Source organism: Harpia harpyja, chromosome Z (genome assembly GCF_026419915.1).
Source record: "Harpia harpyja isolate bHarHar1 chromosome Z, bHarHar1 primary haplotype, whole genome shotgun sequence".
NCBI lineage: Eukaryota > Metazoa > Chordata > Aves > Accipitriformes > Accipitridae > Harpia > Harpia harpyja.
The window spans coordinates 14,167,498-14,184,762 of NC_068969.1; the positions used below are offsets into that span (position 1 = coordinate 14,167,498).

The window sequence follows — 17,265 nt, forward strand, 5'->3', positions numbered from 1 at the left end:
GAGCGCGTCGCATCCCGATGATGCCAGAGGACGGGCGGAAGGGGCGTGGCGCGGGCGCGACGGTGATTGGCCAGCCGGGCGGAAGCGGCGGCGGCGGGCGGAAGCGGCGGGCGGGGCGGGGCCATGGGCCGGCGGCGGGGGTGGTGGTGAGCGGCGCGGGGATGGCGGCAGCCCGCGGCTGCCCCCCGGCGGGCTCCGGGGACCGCGCCCTGGCCGAGCTGTTGTTGGAGTTCTCCCGGGCACAGTACCGCGCCAAGGACGGCGGCGGCGGCGCCGCCGCTGCTAAGGTGAGGGGCCGGCACTGGGGGGGGGGGGTGAACACCGGTGGTGGTGCGGCGGGCGCTGACCGGTGGCTGTGCGCAGGTGGAGCGGATCGAGCGGCGGTGCCTGGAGCTCTTCGGCCGCGACTACCGCTACAGCGTGATCCCCAACGCGCACGGCGAGGTCTGCGCCCACTACCCGCGGCACATCGTCCTCCTGGAGCGCGACGCCGGCGCCGGCCGCGACCCGTAAGGCCCCCGGTCCCCCCGCCCCGCACGGCTGACAGGCGGCGGAGGCGGCTTCGCGTTTTGCCCCCGGGGAGCTCCCGTGGCTGCCGCTCCGGGGCTCCCGCCGGCCGGGGGAAGCCCCGCCAGGCTGCGCTGCGGCTAATTATAGCCGGCGGTGTCAGCCGCTCCCGGGGCACCCCGCGCTGCCTGCCAGGGCTGCGCTTGGCTGCCGAGCTCCCGTGGAGCTCCTCCGAGCTCCCCAAGTCTCTTGGGCTCTCCCTGGTGAAAGCTGCGAAGCTAAGTCTGTAAATTGAGAGGTGCGAAGGAAACGGGCTGCTCCGGGGCAGCGCCAGCTCCGCTGCACGCTGTCCTCGAGTAGATCCTAATGACTGCTCTGCTACAGCTCGCCCAGAGACTCAAAGAGCTCGTGGTTGGGAGGAGCAGGACTGTGCGGTGCTCTCCCTGTCTCGACGGAGTGCCTGTGGTCTTGCTGGAAGGCCTCTGATGAGAGAAATTTTAGTCTGGAAAGCAACTCGGGGCAGGGGGAGCTGATGGGGGGCTGGACAGATGAGACAATCTCAACAGAAACAGTCTGCCCCCACCACGGTACGTGGGTCAGTGGGCGCTGAGGTTTAGTGAGTTAATGGGAAATGCTTGCTTGCAGTTTAGCACAAGTCTAAGCCAATGCTTTTCTGGACTTTGACCCACAAGCTCAGAATCATGTTGGTCTCACTTCTGGTTGAGCACTAGCTGCTCCCTGCAGCTCTAATGACAGCCTCTCATTTTTTATTTTCTCTTCCAACAAAACATAATGCAATTTTGCAGTCTTAACTGTGTCCAAGACAAGAGTTACACATTCAAAAGGATGGTGGTCACTGAGTTCCCCTCGCATGTCCAGCTGCTTTGCCTGAGGAAGGCAAACCGTCAGCTGTTGCACTGGCACCTGGGCCGGGTGCTGTAGGAGGGGGTCTTTGGAGAACAGCCACAACTGATTGTCAGGTGGGAGAATTTCTGCTTAACGGTTAGATCAGATTAGAAGAGATTAAACCCCTTGCTGCAAAAAAAGGGAAACTGAAGTCTGAAGCCATAAATATAACTAGGTAACCAAATGCTTCTGCTTTTCCTATTCTTGCAAGCGGAAATCATGCTTGATTTTTCTGACGAGTATTCAAAACAAGTGTACTTACACTCGGTGCCCCCATTTTCTTCCAAGACTTTTGCAAGCCAGCAGCGGCAATTAACATTTTAAATACTGATTCTTTCCGAGTCTTGATTTGCTGTCCTGGAGAGTCACGGAAACACACTACCTTTCATCATCCCTCTCCTCCTGTTTTCTGGGTGATAATCTCTGTAAAATCCGCTAAGTAATTTTTAGATAAATCCAGTTTTTAGTTTCATCATAGTACTCTATGGAATAATTATGAAATAGAGACTGTTGCACTTCTTGTGTTACAGAATGCAAGAACCTCTTCCAGTGAACGGGACGCTCCCTCTAGGACTGAGTGTCTTTGACTGCCTTTCATCTTTGTAATGTTCTTAATCAGCTGGTAAGATCTCCTTGAAGTGTGCAGGATGCTTCACACCTCTGAGAATACCAATGTTTTTTGGAAGCAGTTCTCACTTGTGCGAACTCTGCGCTACCCGATTGGTTCTGCTGGTACAGCTGTTTCTGAAGCCGCATGGGGAACCAGCAAAAAATGAGTATTTTTAACCCAGATCAGTTTCCTGATCCTGTACATTCTGTGGCTGGGCAGCTGGGGCAAGAAAGGATGTTGCTTCATCAAGGTTTGCTGACAGTACTCTGAAATCCAGGCAGGTGCAGGAGGTAGCAGGAGGAATTTGGCATGTGGTTTTGGCCTGTATGCCCCTTGGTCAGGTGCTGCTCGCAAGGAGCCACAGAAAGTAGCAGGGTGCGTCTGACAGCCAGGAGCACCTTCCCTGTGCTTGGAAATCTCTGATGTCGTGTGCCCCCCCCCCCAGAAGGAGGAGGCAGATGCTGCAGGCAATGGAAACAGAGGGATACGCTCAGTTCTTTACTCACCATCTTGGAGTTACTGTGACTATGCTTAATGAAAACGCCCAGACCTCAGACACAGGCCATGTCTTTGGTTTCACCTGACCATCCTCTTATGTGTCTGCACTCCAAACAAATATGATCACAGTTGCACGTAATCTAACAATATGAGAGGAATGCTTTGGTTCCAATGCTGTTATGGCTACCCAAAGAGAAGCATCTCTGCTTCAGGCCTGTCTGAAATACACTGTTGCCAAAACAGTTGCTTGCTCTTGCAGGAAATGTTTCCTTTGCATTTAAAAAGATTAATTCAGGTTTGGGGTCTGATTTGGGGAGGAGGGTGGGCAGGGAATTAATACAGAGGTAAGGTTGTCCAGCAGTACCTTCTGGAAAACAAATTTCTGAAGGAAAAAAAAAACCAAAACACCTGAAAGTCCAAAAAAATAGAGTTGAGATACACGTCATCCCTTCCACCTCATTCTGTACCTTGTGCCAAGCAGCCTTAATGATGTTCTTTCACACTGCTGCTGAAGAGTGCTCTGTTTTCTGAACCTTTTTCCGTTGATTTTACTCCTACCTTTGCTGCTTTTAATCACTTGTGCCTGTAAGAGCGTTGTACCTGTTCTTCAGAGCAGCCGTTCCCTTTACTACAGTAGTCTCGGTACAACCATGTTTACTTACCATGTTTATCTCTAGCTCATGTTTATTTCTCGCTTTACTGATGATGGCTCTTGAGACAGAAGATCCGAGATCCCCGCTTGTAGCACAGCCATGACAGATAGCAGAGCGGGTCTCTCCGGTGTGCATCCAGGCTTCCCAAGGAGCAGGCACAGGAGCCTGGGAGAGGGGCTTATCCTTCCATGTCCCCAGTGGGGTGCTGGGCTTCCCACTCACCCCATGTCCCAGGTCACTGCCAAGCTGCTCAGCCTCATTCCCCAGTGCTGCGGTGCCTCTCCGGGGAAGTGCAGTTAGCGTGCTGAGAGGTGAAACCTGTTGTGTTGTCTCAGCTCCTGGGGAGGTGCTTCCCTTATAATTTCTGATCATCATCTTCTTTGCTGAATCCCACCTTCTGGACTTGGAAGCAGTGCCAGGGAGCTATTCTGGTAACAATGTATTAAAGTTCTTGTTTTCCTCTGTATTTGCTTTTGCAAAGGAAACGTAAAGACAGCTGGAGCAGAGTGCAGGATGTGTCTCTTAACTGCGTGCATTCATTTAAAAACAACGCCGCTACCAAATCTGTAAGTCAGAATCAAAGTTTCAAAATAGTTTGGTATTGGGAATTATACATGAAGTCATCTCTTCTCAAACTGCTCACAGGCCGTGCCTGCAGTGTGCATTATTCACAAGCTCTCTGAGGAGGGAAGCAGATTGTGGAGCGGAGCTCTTGGCTGTTTGCAGTGACAGCGATGAGCAGAGTTTGGGTTGTGTTGATCGGGCGTGTGCTTCTCTTGCCAGCACGCAATCTCACGTACTCCCATGTAAAGTGTATTGCGTTAGCTTTTTTCTGTCTTAGCACCCTGATGTGCACAATGTTTAAAGATTAGCTTGTGTTCTTGTTCTTTAAGTTCTGTTATATGTCAAAGCTCTTTGGAGCTGGACAGCCAAAACAGTTGTGTATGTAGGGAAACACATGAAAAACTTTAAGCCTCCACTATGAATTCTGAGAATTGAATCCTTTTTTTTTAAAAAAAAAAAAAAAAAGTAGGATTTGAAGGACTTGTTCGCTGTTTCCCTGCTTCTGCTGGCACCACCTTGAATAATCTTTTCCACAAACAGATCAATTTCCATGTTAATAATAGATTAAATTTTTTAATCCTTCCCAGAATGGCAGCTGCAGGTAGGTTGCTCCACACTCTCACTGATTCTGAAGCTTAGCATCTTAGCAACTTTCTTTTAACTTCTAGTGTAAAAGTATTCATTTGTTCTTAGGCCAGCATTGTCCTTCACCTTTCAGTTCTTCCCTCCCTCAATTGTGAGTTCTCTCCTTTGCCCTGATGCATATATTGTTGTGTCTTCACTTCATCTTCATCTGCTCTGCCAATCAATCCGTGGTGGTTTCTCTTGCAGCATACTGTCCCCTGGCTGTCCTAATCATCTTGCTGTGCCTTTTCAGGCGTGGGTAGGTCACTAGAATCAGGTGCCTTATCTCAGCTGAGATCTTGTGCTCTGCACAGTAATGCTGGTACTTCTCCACCCCACTGAAGAGTTTCCTGTGATCTTATTTGTCCCTTTTTTCAGATTTAGCAAGTTGATAATGTACGAGCATCCAGAGATCAACCAGTTCATCTAGGCTCTTCTACTGAGCTCCACTACTGGAAAGGGCTAACTGGAAATTCTTGTTAATCATCTCTAAGTGCATGGCCATGCAGCGTTGTATGCCCAGACTTCATCTGGTTTCTGTTATGTCAGTCTGAATGCTTCTCCAATTCCTTGTGGAAACTCTAGTCCTCCTTGCACTGACAGTTCCTTGTGAAGGTCTGTGTAGTTCAGAAGTCAGTTTGGATTCCTGTCAAAGGTAGGCTGGTATTTGGATGAATTGCAGCAATTTTAACTTGTTTCAAAAATGTCTCCAGCTAGGAACAGATTTCTGTTTTAACTTTAACCAGAAAACCAAACAAAATTTAGTTATGCAGATGCAGCTGACATTAATCTAACTACCCTGCTAGCTGATTTACAGACAGTTGTCTAATTACCCAGCAGCAAAAATGCTCAAGTGACCAGAACTAAGGTTCGTTGAGTGTTCAAGTTTTGATTCTGGATTTTATTTATTTTTCCTTGCAAAATTATCACTCTGATAGTGAATTCACTCTGACGGTAGTGCTGATCTTCTTTTTGATGGAAAGGTGGTGGGGAGGAAAGCAGAACATTTGTTTTTGTAGACACTGGCTTACTCTGGTAGTCCTTCGTTAGTAATCCATGTGTTAGTCTGTAGCAGACCATTCTGACAGTACTCATGCCAGCTCCTAAAGATGCTCGCTGTCGTATACAGTGCAGCTGGTCTTTCAAAATAAAGGAGACAGAAAAGCATCCATACTTCTTGTATAGCAGCGGAAGCAATTCTTAAAGAAGTGTCCTCTTGCTTGCTAACTTCAGAGCTGGCTTCTAGGTGAAAGGGATGGGCATTATAGCCCAGGGTGTCTGTAGCAGCTTCGCTGAAAGATGTGTGAGAAGATGCTCTGTGTACTGAACTGAATCTCTGTCCACTAGGTTTGAGAGCACTGTGCAGGTTGGCAAACTGCAAGACCTTATCAACCGAAGTAAGATGGCGAGGTGTAGAGGACGATTTGTTTGCCCAGTCATTCTGTACAAGGGAAAGGTAAAGCTTCATGGGTTACCTGTCTTAACTTAGAAAATGACCTTTCTCCCTGCCATTTGAACTGTGCAGCCACGTCTTCAGTGGGTTGTCACCTTTCCAAATGCTGTAAAAATCTGTTCTTAGGTACAAGCAGGCAGCCTGCAGGAGCAGGTAGCATTTGCTGTCTAGGCTGCGTAAATCATCTGTGGGGACTTCAGGTAATTTTACCCCACAATGTCATGAGCATTGCACCAAAGAGCTAACATTTTCTCCATATGTATGTCCCTTCTGAAGGACCAATGGTGTTTGGTCTTTGAGAGGGGAAAGACAATTATTGTCACTTTCTGCCCCTTACTCTTCCCAGCAGTAAGCTCCATTTGAATAACTTTTCTCTCTAAAAAGAAGTTTCCCTTGTCTGTTCCCTGGGGAGGCAAGATTGCATAAATGGTCTTATGAATGTGTGGGCTTGTCTGCAAGGGGATCTGTAAGAAAGTGAAATTAGATTAATTTTTATGTGGATTACTTAAACTGTATTGCAGCCCTGTAGGAGTAGTCTCATTTAGAATTTAAGTAGCTTAATTCCGTTTTCTTAGTTCAATTTAGAAACACTGTGAATAGCAAAATCATACCTGTGACAATTTTAATCTAGCTTGACTGAAGCTATCGTGGGCTGAACCTGCTGACCTTTTTCTGCAGGAGTGAACTGCCTAGAGTCGTACTGGGACCATCCATAATCTTATCCACAGGAATGTGGAAATAAGGCTCAAGCAGGGTATTAGCAGAGCATGGATGTTGCTAACTTGGCAGGAATTGACTGTATTAGTGAATTGGAGAAGTGGAGATGAAAATGTGATTTAAAAACTAGCTACAGATAAAGGCACTTGGGAGTTTGATGTGTTTGGAGAACTTGATCTGGACCAGAATTGCAGGGGAGACTGCCGAGAGGTGGTAGCTGTAGGTACTAACTAGTTCTATGTAACGTGACAGCAAATAGGCCAGAGACCTGATAAGGGAAAGACTCCTGGAGCATGCGTGGTTAATAACAAAATTTTCCTCCAGCATATTTGCAGATCTGCCACACTGGCTGGCTGGGGAGAGCTCTATGGGCGCACTGGCTACAACTATATCTTCTCAGGTGAGTGAGGAGCCATTTGTCACTGTCTGCCTGGTAAGGCTGGTCAGTGCTGGGACAGTGATCTACACACGAGAGCAAGCTCTTCCTGAGAGCCGATACAGAGCTCTAGCATGGACCTGCTTCTATCAGGTCTTCCGTAATAGAGCAAAGACTGAAGTCTCCTGTCCATTTCCAAGCACCGTTCTACAGGACAAAGTGTCGTAGCTCATAAGAAGCAGTGACAAAAGAACTTGAGGCTGAAGAGTGAGTTATGGGAAGTATGTAGGCAAGTAAGGCAGCCCAAAGGATTCAGAGTACTGATTCCCAAACATCGGGGTTGGGAATAATGGAAGAAAGAGGATAAGAACTTGCTGTTGCTTGGCTAATCATTGGGAGTCAAATCCTGCTAATGGTGGGATATACTGGATTCTAGGGAAAGCTCTTCAGGGGAGTATGGGGCATCTGTAGTGTGGGAGCTGAAGCTTGGCTTAACAAAGCACTGTGTAGCACTATTGGGGTGTCCCGCTGGCTGTCAGTAGCGGGTTTGACCTGCCTGGGTCCTTTGCAATGACAAGGGAAGAGTGGGCTATGTTAGAAAATGGGCTTTTCAGGAAGACAAAATATGGGGAACTATTGAGAGCACTTATGTGTGGAGAGAGGGCACCAAACCATGACCTTTTTGGGTGCGGGCATGTCTTGTCAGATTGGGGATTGAGTTGGTTTACACGTGCTCCAGTTCTTAATGCTTTCCTTGCAGGAGGTTCTGACGATGCTTGGGCAGATGCAGAAGACATTTCAGAGGACGATTCTGCACTTAGGTTTGTATGCATCACTGGGATGGGGAAAAGGAAGCTTGAACCAAAGCTGACTGGCTCAGCCACGCAAGTCTGCTCTTTCCTAGGCTGGGCTTTGGGTCCAGGCTTGAGACCATCACCAAGCTTGAAGCATTATTTTCCTTTTGAAAAAGAGTCTTGAATGCTAATGGCTGGCTGAACCCAGTGTAGCTGAAGCCTGCTAATCTCTTGGCAGAGGGACGGGCTGGAGACAGGAATATATAGAGCCATTTAAAAAGGTGTTTGAATTACACAGACGTGCTTACTTCATCAAAAAGTACATCTCCAGGCTGGAGAAATTGTTCTGTATCTTACGTGCTTGTTGCAGAACAGAGTAAGACGGGGAGGGGAGGGACCCTAAACACAAAGTTTGCAGTACCAGTTCATTGCAGGATCTGGCTCTGACCTGTGGAGACAAGGCTCATGCTTTGTGGCTTATGGCTAGAAGCGGTTCAGGGAAGAACTGTGGCAGTATTGTGCAAAGAATCAGACTCAATGTGGTCAGTCTTCCATGCTCATCTTGCTTTGCCTTGTTCTGTCTTGCAGAAATGCAGACTCCCAGCTGTTTGACAAGGTCAGAGGGCACGACATCAAGCTGCTTCGATACCTGTCTGTCCGATATATCTGTGACCTGATGGTGGAAAACAAGAAGGTGAAGTTTGGCTTGAAGTGAGTCTGGCTTCATTTGTTTTTCTGCAGGCTTTGGATTGTATCTAGTGTAGCCCTTACATGTGAATTGCTATTGGCCATGCTCTCAGCATCCTGCGAGCAGTTCCTGAAAGAGTACTACAGCAGGATCAGTTAGTTGATGCTGTAAAGAGAACCCCAACGTTTTAGGCCAGAGGAAGCTGTATCAATGGGCAAGATAGCTGTTTTCATCTGTCTTCTGCAGTCTGAGTAGGTTTTCTCTGTAGAGCTTGCAGTGATATGACAGTCAACCCTGCAGAAAGGGGAGAGTAAAGGAGCCCTCTTCTTGTGTATAGGAACAGAGGGAGCTGTTTCTCCTGGTATTTCTCTCAGAGGAAAGTTTTAGTGGTTTGGGGCTATACCTGTTTATTTGCACGTGTTGAGTAAGTTCTGCCCCTGCTCACTACTGAATCAGGTCATTGTGCAGGGAGATGCAACAGGTAGCTTTTTGGGCACTAGTATCTCCATGAAAAATACTCTACAAATGTCTGCTGTTTTCCTCTTGTCCTGTGCAGTGTGACGTCTTCTGAGAAGGTGGACAAAGCTCAACGTTATGCTGATTTCATGCTTCTCTCCATCCCATATCCAGGTACAGGACTGATGTCTAGAGGGACTCCCAAGGGACAGGTGACAATCCGTTTCTGGGGACTGGGAACTACCTGTGTGTGTTGTGTGTGGTGAAATGACTGTGGCTTGCTGAATGTTTCCTATGCTCCCTGTGGAGAGAAGCTCTTTTAAACTGAGAACAGTGTAACGGATCTGGATGCTCTGGCGGTGTGAGTCAGCATTAGGCACTCTTTGAGGTGGCAAAATAATTTCTCAGCAGTTCTAATTAATTCGAACGTGGAGAAAAAGTCCCAGAGGTGGAGCTGGGTTAAGATGGCCTTTGACACCCCTGCAACTCCAAACTACTACTTGGTGCAAAATATATATATCTTGCTCTGTGTTATGTAAAACCCCAATTCTTAAGAGTATTTTCTAGTCCTAGTGTTCCAGAGCATGACTGTAAGATACCCTCAGTGCTAGGCAGAACTCTTTACCTGAGCCTGCAGTGTATGGCTGAGATGCAGACCACTCCAGCCTGTCTCCCTGGCTATATTAGTCCCTGTGCCTAGCAACCAACTGCTGGGTCACTTGCTGCACTCTTAAAGATGAGCTGAATATTGCTGCCTGCCTGCCTGCTGATGTCAGGGTCGATGGCAAGATTGGATATGAGACTGCTGTGTTTGAGGTCTGTCTGCAAGAAAGGACTCTTCTTTCTCCCTTGCGCACAAAGAAAGGGAGAGGAGAAAAAAAAAAAACCAAAATAAAACCCAACAAAACTGTTGTGGATGATCCAAACCCAGACTTTTCCTTGATTACTAGTTGTTGCCCTTAAACTTTTTTTTTTTTAAAGTATATTTCCTTTCATACAGAAATTAGGGACAATTCAGAGAAGCTGCATGAAGATTTATATCAGGCTTGCTATGCAGATTGCCAATGTGTGCAGAAATAAGAGTATTACTGCTTTCTATAGCACATGGCACAGGTATATGTTGCTGCCATATGCCTCACCAAACTTAGAACATGAGAGAGACAGTGTACACAGGTCTTCTGTAGGGTTTGTAAAGAATGAGGAAGAAGTGACTCTCTATAGAGTTAAGCTGTAGAGTTGTTACTGTATGGGGATCTGTGTATTGTATGCAATATTCAGTGATGGTCCTTCCTCTTCTTCCATCTGGGACAGCTGCTTTCTTTTAGCAGCTCTTCACTGCCATGCTAGAGGTAAACCTTACAAAACTGGAAATTCTTCCTGCAGATGTTGCCTGATTTCAGCAGTGCTGGTCTACAGGGGAATGTTGTCATTCTGTTAAATCTAAGGCATACACATCTAAGGATCAGCAGCCCCTCTAGTGACTGGCCAAATGCCGTGATACATTCTTAATGATGTTTTCAGGTTTGCATTGAAAGAATTTCTGGTTTGTAATTTGTCTCTAAAGTTATTCTGAGATCCTGTTGTCTTTGGTGAGCGAGGCAGTGTCCAGACATAGAATCATAGAATCGTTTAGGTCGGAAAAGACCTTTAAGATCATCAAGTCCAACTGTTAACCTAGCACTGCCAAGTCCACCACTAAAGCATGTCCCTGAGCACCACATTTACCCGTCTTTTAAATACCTCCAGGGATGGTGACTCCACCACTTCCCTGGGCAGCCTGTTCCAATGCCTGACAACCCTTTCAGTAAAGAAATTTTTTCTAATATCCAGTCTAAACCTCCCCTGGCACAACTTGAGGCCATTTCCTCTCGTTCTATCACTTGTTACTTGGGAGAAGAGACTGACCCCCACCTTGCTACAACCTCCTTTCAGGCAGTTGTAGAGAGCGATAAGGTCTCCCCTCAGCCTCCTTTTCTCCAGACTAAACAACCCCAGCTCCCTCAGCCACTCCTCATAAGACTTGTGCTCCAGGCCCCTCACCAACTCGGTTGCACTCCTCTGGACACGCTCCAGCACCTCAATGTCTTTCCTGTAGCAAGGGGCCCAAAACTGAACACAGTACTCGAGGTGCGGCCTCACCAGTGCCGAGTACAGGGGAACAACCACCTCCCTGCTCCTGCCGGCCACACTATTTCTGATACAGGCCAGGATGCTATTGGCCGCCTTGGCCACCTGGGCACACTGCTGGCTCATATTCAGCCATCTGTACACCCCCAGGTTCTTTTCTGCCAGGCAGCTTTCCAGCCACTCTTCCCCAAGCCTGTAGTGTTGCATGGGGTTGTTGTGGTTCAAGTGCAGGACCTGGCACTTGGCCTTGTTGAACCTCATACAATTGGCCTTGGCCCATCGATCCAGCCTGTCCAGATCCCTCTGTAGAGCTTTCTTACTCTCAAACAGATCAACACTCCCACCCAACTTGGTGTTGTCTGCAAACTTACTGAGGGTGCACTCGATCCCCTCATCCAGATCATTGATAAAGATATTAAACAGAACTGGCCCCAGTACTGAGCCCTGGGGAACACCACTTGTGACTGGCCGCCAACTGGATTTAACTGCATTCACCTCTACTGTTTTGGCTTGGCCATCCAGCCAGTTTTTTACCCAGCAAAGAGTAATAACCGTGTAGGGTGAAAGATTTGGGTTAAAATGGGGTATCTGTAGAAGCTTTTGTGCTTTGCAGTGCAGAAAAACCCTCTTTTCCATTTGACTGGTGGTTGGCATTTGTAGATGCCAATACTTACTGCCATAATCCCCCATTCTTTGCTTTAAGCCACTGTTAAATTGGAGTTAAATCTCAACTGACAGATTGCTTCCTGACTGTGTGGTTTTGAGGGCTAGTCCTGTCCTCACACAAAGATTTTTTTTTTTTTTTTTTTTCCACCATTGGAGTCACTTGTGACTTGCAGGGTAGGAATCATTGCCTGTGTTCAGTGCCTGGCACAGGGGTGTCTTGGTAATGTGGGCACTGTGGAGCTGCTGGGGCATACACAGTACATTGGGAGAGGTGTTTTGTGTAGCCTGCAGGCAGCCGCAGTGCTAATAGTGCTGCTCAGCTGTGACTAAGTGACTGCAGTTTGCAGCAGAGACTTCAAATAGTTGGTTGAGAAGAACAGAGCCAAAGGACAGACTTCAGGAGGGGAAGGCTTGGGGGAAACCTTTGTAGTGGTTATGTACCTGCTTCCTTCAGATAGGGCAATTCGCGTGTTTGAAAGCGGAGACTTAAATGTGAGAGAAATCACAGCTGTCGCTGACAGACCCCTTTCTTGTTACCTGCAGCAGATGCCCTGCGAAAGTTGGCTTTCCCCAGGGCTCTGCCAACCCCTCCTTTTGCTGGTTCCTTCTCACTTAGCGTGTCAGGCTGATGCCTTAGATGTGTGCAAAAGCCAGTGGCCCTGGAAAGCATAGCTCCTTGGTGAAACCTCTTGTTTGGGAAAGAATGAAATCAGTCCCTCAAACTCCACATTTGCTGTGTGTTTGGAGCTTGTCCTTTGCTGTGCGAGTGTGTTCACTGCTGAGTGCTCTGGGTTGTTGCTGCTGGGAGGCCGTGCTGCACACTGTACTAATGATTACCGCTCTTCTCTTCCCGCAGGCAGCAGTTTTGATTGGTTTGGTGCTCTGGAGCCCGGGGCTGCCAGCACTTCCAGTCCCACGGGGCACTTCAGTTGTTAGATATCAGTTAGCTGAACGGTTGTTCATTATCTCTTTTTCTTGCAGGCTGTGAATTTTTTAAGGAGTACAAAGACCGGGATTATACAGCTGAAGGTCTCATATTTAACTGGAAACAGGTACATGGATGTTACAAAATGTAGAGCTGTGGGCTTTACTGGGCTTAAGTCTTGCCTCAGAGTTCCTGAGCGATGGTGTATGTGTTATGTGCTTATTTCTGATCACAAGGAGGAAACCAACAGGACAGACAAAACAGATAGTGAATGTACTACATTACTCATTGTAAAATTCATATGTAAAATAAATGAATTGTGGTCCTGAAGCCCAAGATGCTTGATCTCTCATGGGGGGTATGGGTTGCTCCTGTTTTTGAATTTGATGTCTTACTGATAGCCTCTGTTCTCAGTTCTGTCTTCATATTCCGTCTCCTGCTGAGGGAGACAGTTGAGTGCAGCAGCCGTAGGGGAATTCAGAAACTAACAGGCCTTGTCCCTGACTTCCACTGTTGGGAGCACAGAAAAGCTCCTCTTGTCCACTAGTCCTTCTAAGAGGCTGTGAGTTAATTCTTACCACTTTAGGTTTTTGCATCCAAAGATGCTTTGCTGAGACGTTTTCTTCTAGATGCACCGTTTGGCGTTTGTTGTTTAGTTTTTTCTGGAACTCACTGCCTTCAAGTCATGGCTTTTCTCTGACCAATTGTGTTTGGGTTTTTTGCAGGATTACGTAGATGCTCCATTAAGTATCCCAGTCTCTCTGACCCAATCTCTGAATATTGATTGGAGCGAATACCAGGTGAGCAAAGCAGGCATCTCTGTGGAACGTCAGAGATTCATTCAGAAAGGATCAGTATAGATTTGAAGTCTGACTTGCTCCTGTTGCCGTAATCTGGCTCACTTCATACCATCCCAGTGGGAGCAAGGCTGCTTACTTGACTGTTCAGAATGGCTGTGGAAATCCTCTACCCAAAAGCTCCATGGCTTGGTGTGTCCTGAGGCAGCTTGGTCAAATCTTTTTCTGTAGCTTGTGTAAAGCTTACAGTCCATTAGGGAGATATGTTGCTAACAAAGGTAAGGAACATGCGAGGAAACGGAAAGCAGTATTACTTGTTCACAATCTTAGCTTGGCATGTGCCTGCGGTGGGCAGACTTCCTTGGCTGTGGAGAGTCTTGAGAGAGGTCAGCCTTCCCTAATGTGAGCAGTAGCCAAGTGACTAGGCACCTTCTTCATGGGTGTGCAAGGTGCCTGTCCTGTGGGAGAAGACTAGAAAATCATAGTTGACCGTAGTGTGTCTCCATTCCTTATTACTGTGACAGCATTGCAAATGATAATTGAACTCTTATGTTTGCCCAAGCTTCAAGGTTTACCTTAGTCTGTTCACGTCAGGGAGGTTCACGTTATTCTGCTGATTAGTGTGCTCCATTTCACACATCAGTGGACCTACCAATCCCCCCAGGTTTTGTGATGATTGACTGTGCTGGAGCATGTCACGCTCATGCTCTGTGGCTGGAAGCACCACAGAACTGGCGGAGCTCCCCATGCTGGGCCAGTGTTTGTCAGTCAGTGATGTAAATAATGTTTAAGTGCCAGCATAAGCAGAATCACAGAAAAGTAGCTTGCAGTGTTGAAGCAGAACTAATGGGACCATAGCTTGTTTATGGCTAGAAACTTGTTCACTAGAATACTGAGCAGCCAGTATTTTTAAAAGGATATTAAAAATTGAAGAGGGTGTAATAAATAGATGCAGAAATGATCTGAGGACTGGAGAAGGTGCTTCACTTAACGCTGAAGTTCTCAGTCTGTTTAGCTAATCACAAAGGTGACGGAGGGTTGACTTGATTAACGTGTAAGTACATTTGCAGGGAGAAAATACTAATTCTAAAGCACTCTTCAATCTGAGGAAGAAAAGCTGCACAGGAAGCAATATCTGCAGTCTGAAATCAGACCTTCAATAAGGAAAAGTAGTCTTGCTTGTTATTTTTGAGGATGATCTGTTGGAACATGCTGCCAAAGGAGCAATGAGCTGTCACCCCTAGTTGAGGTGCTTCTCTGGGCAGAGATGTTGCCAAGTGCTAGCTTCAGGCTGTATTTGGGGTAACTGAACAAAACTTTCTGGTTTGTGGTATAGAGAGATCAGACTGGATGATTAGATGATTCCTTCTGGCGTAAGCACAAGATAGGGTTGAATTAGGCACATAAAAGACTTTGGAAGTGTGTGTTTTTCTGCCCCAGGCTGAGCGTGTTCCCCATTTCCCTACTCTTTTGTTGCTGTGCAGGCTTCACCGCAGAGCAATATGTTCTTTGTCTGACAGTAGTCTTAAGTGTGGTTACGCGCACATGTGCGCACATGCAAGCACACAGCAAGTGTTCTATTGCTGGCGGTCAGATGTCACTTATACCACTAACACTGTCACAATGAAACACGTGTCCCTCTCCTTGCCTTTTTGTTGCCAGTGATATCCTATTTTCGTTGAGCTAGTTCTGGCTCTGATCAGACCACTGAAATTCCCTGCATCTTCTCACAACACAGTGGTTGAGAGTGGCATGCTTGAGCTTGCTGTGATGTTTTTCATCTGCATCTCTTGTAGTGCTGGAGGTCTCTGAGTTCAGAGCCCTTCTGTGGTGTTGCAGCTACTTGGGCATTACTGCAGAAGTCCAGTGCCTGTCTGGAGCAGCTGGGAGTGGGTCAGCCCTCCGCAGGCAGCCTGCTGGGGCCATTTACAAGGGCCAGAGAGTTTTTAGCAAAGCGCTTGGGTTGTGGGAACGGGCTGCTGACCTTGGCTTGCTTACCCCATCGTGCTACTTGTATCACATACACAGCTGTAACATGGCTGCTGAGTCATTTGGTAAAGTGCACGCGTGCAGGGGGCTGCAGAACTGGGTCAGTGCTCTGCAGGTGTTTGCTGGCTCACGTTAGTCTCTCTGAGCATGGTCTGCTTGGAGCTTTGGGCCTGCAGGCATGCAGGTTCTGTGCCAGCCAGGCAGACAGTAGAGACTGCGCTTTGGGTTTTTTTTTTTTCCCCTGCCTGGTCTTTTGTCCCCGACTGCCTTTTTCAGAGGATGGGGGGATTGATTAGAGCACCAAGGGGAAGGTCTGTCACTGAGGAATAGCCAGGGGTTATTTCTGCTTTGCTGTTGCTCTGGATAGAGTCAAGAGCATGGCAGGGTCTGAGCTGCAGAGCAGTCTTTTGCTGTGGGAAGACCCTTACCATCCACATTTCTCTTTCTGTAGAGCTGGGACCTTGTACAACAGACACAGAACTACCTGAAGCTGCTGATCTCCATCATCAATAGTGATGGTAAGGCAAACTCCTTGCTCCCAGCAGTTTAACTGGAGCAGTTGCCCTCTCTGGAAGAACAGCTGATGGTATTAGTGCCACTGTGGATCAGTTCCCGATACAGAAGAGTCACTACAGAGAACTTCACTGCTCTCCCTTCAAAACAGGGTGATGGTCCTAGCATCTTAGGGCTCCAGCTCCCCTCTTAGAGAGGGACTTGCTGATTCCTTGAAAACTCTCTCCTACCAGGAATGGAGGGACATCTGAAAACTTTATCTAATGTTTTACTGCTTTAAAGCTGAAGAGAAGAAACATTTGTTCTCTGTTTGTTGACTCTTGCTCTTATTTTGCTGGACACTTGTGTTTTGTCCCTCCAACCAAAGGTCTCATTAGGTGCCTATTTAAGAGCCCCTTCCATCCTCTGTCATCACAGCCACCCAAACTCTGAAGGGTGTATATTGCCCTATGTTGGCATCCCATTCCCTCTGGGCACTGTGAATTAGTACCCAGCACTGTTGGATAGATGGAGCCACGGCTGGCTCTGCCAGCATGGCCAACTACAGACTCTCCTGCAGTACCTGTGTTGGGACACACTGCGATTTTTCTGGAGAGTGTAGGAGTTGTGCCCTGTGTGTGTGCCTCTGCTCAATGTGTATCAGTAGGAAGGTTGGTGAGACTGGAAAAGTGTTCAGTTGGAGCAGGTTTCTCTCTGATGTGGGGATAAATCATGATAGTGCATTGCAACTGGGTAGGTATATGTTCTGAGTAGCAAAGTGATGTTCATACCTAGTGACTTCATGTCCTGAGCAACTGTCAGGACCAGGACAGCACATCAGCTGGGGCTGCTGACAACCCAGGACACTCCGAGCAATTTGTTGGCTCCTGTATTCAAGAGAAAATGTTCTGGCTTGGCTGAGCTCTGCTCTTGAGCCTGGGTTGTGAGGATGGAAGGTAGCTTGTCTCTACAGATCTGCCACGAAGAAAAGTCATTGCTCTTGTTGCAACATCCTTTTTTTCCTTCTCCTTCCTACCCTTGCCTGGAACAGATGACAGTGGGCTCCTGGTGCACTGTATATCCGGCTGGGATCGAACTCCTCTCTTCATCTCCTTATTGCGCCTCTCCTTATGGGCTGTGAGTACCTGGCTGACCTGCTCTGCTTCTGGGGGTGATTGCTTGGAGGGTGTGTGACTGTGTCACCAGAAAGCGGTGGTGGAGCAGTTAATGTTCCTTTTGGCTATCATGGCTTCAGAGAGGGTGTGGATCGGCTTTGATGTGGAGCCCAACGTGCTGTCCTGCCATCAGACACAGTATCACAGGCAGCTAGAGCAAGCTGGGCATCTTGGATCACCATGACAGTTTTCAGTAGATCATGAATTCCCAAGTCCTGATCCCTAGGGCTGCTGCCTGAAGGCTGTGG

General features: G+C 47.7%; 1 protein-coding gene across 7 annotated transcripts in view; it reads left to right on the forward strand.

Moving 5' to 3' along the window:
• Positions 1 to 117: 117 nt before the first annotated feature.
• The window catches only part of MTMR14 (myotubularin related protein 14), a 34,337-nt gene continuing 17,189 nt past the window's right edge, over positions 118 to 17,265 (forward strand). For 4 of the 7 annotated variants that reach the window (XR_008233540.1, XM_052777619.1, XM_052777621.1 and 1 more), the window contains exons 1-11: positions 118 to 287; positions 364 to 509; positions 5,710 to 5,818; positions 6,857 to 6,932; positions 7,669 to 7,729; positions 8,291 to 8,413; positions 8,947 to 9,020; positions 12,621 to 12,691; positions 13,290 to 13,364; positions 15,802 to 15,868; positions 16,894 to 16,979. Coding sequence is in view for 6 of the 7 variants with exons in the window: in XM_052777619.1 (XP_052633579.1) it covers positions 162 to 287; positions 364 to 509; positions 5,710 to 5,818; positions 6,857 to 6,932; positions 7,669 to 7,729; positions 8,291 to 8,413; positions 8,947 to 9,020; positions 12,621 to 12,691; positions 13,290 to 13,364; positions 15,802 to 15,868; positions 16,894 to 16,979 (1,014 nt within the window). In the remaining variant the exon portion in view is untranslated. The other 3 variants (XM_052777624.1, XM_052777623.1, XM_052777622.1) reach the window with 3 other exon arrangements.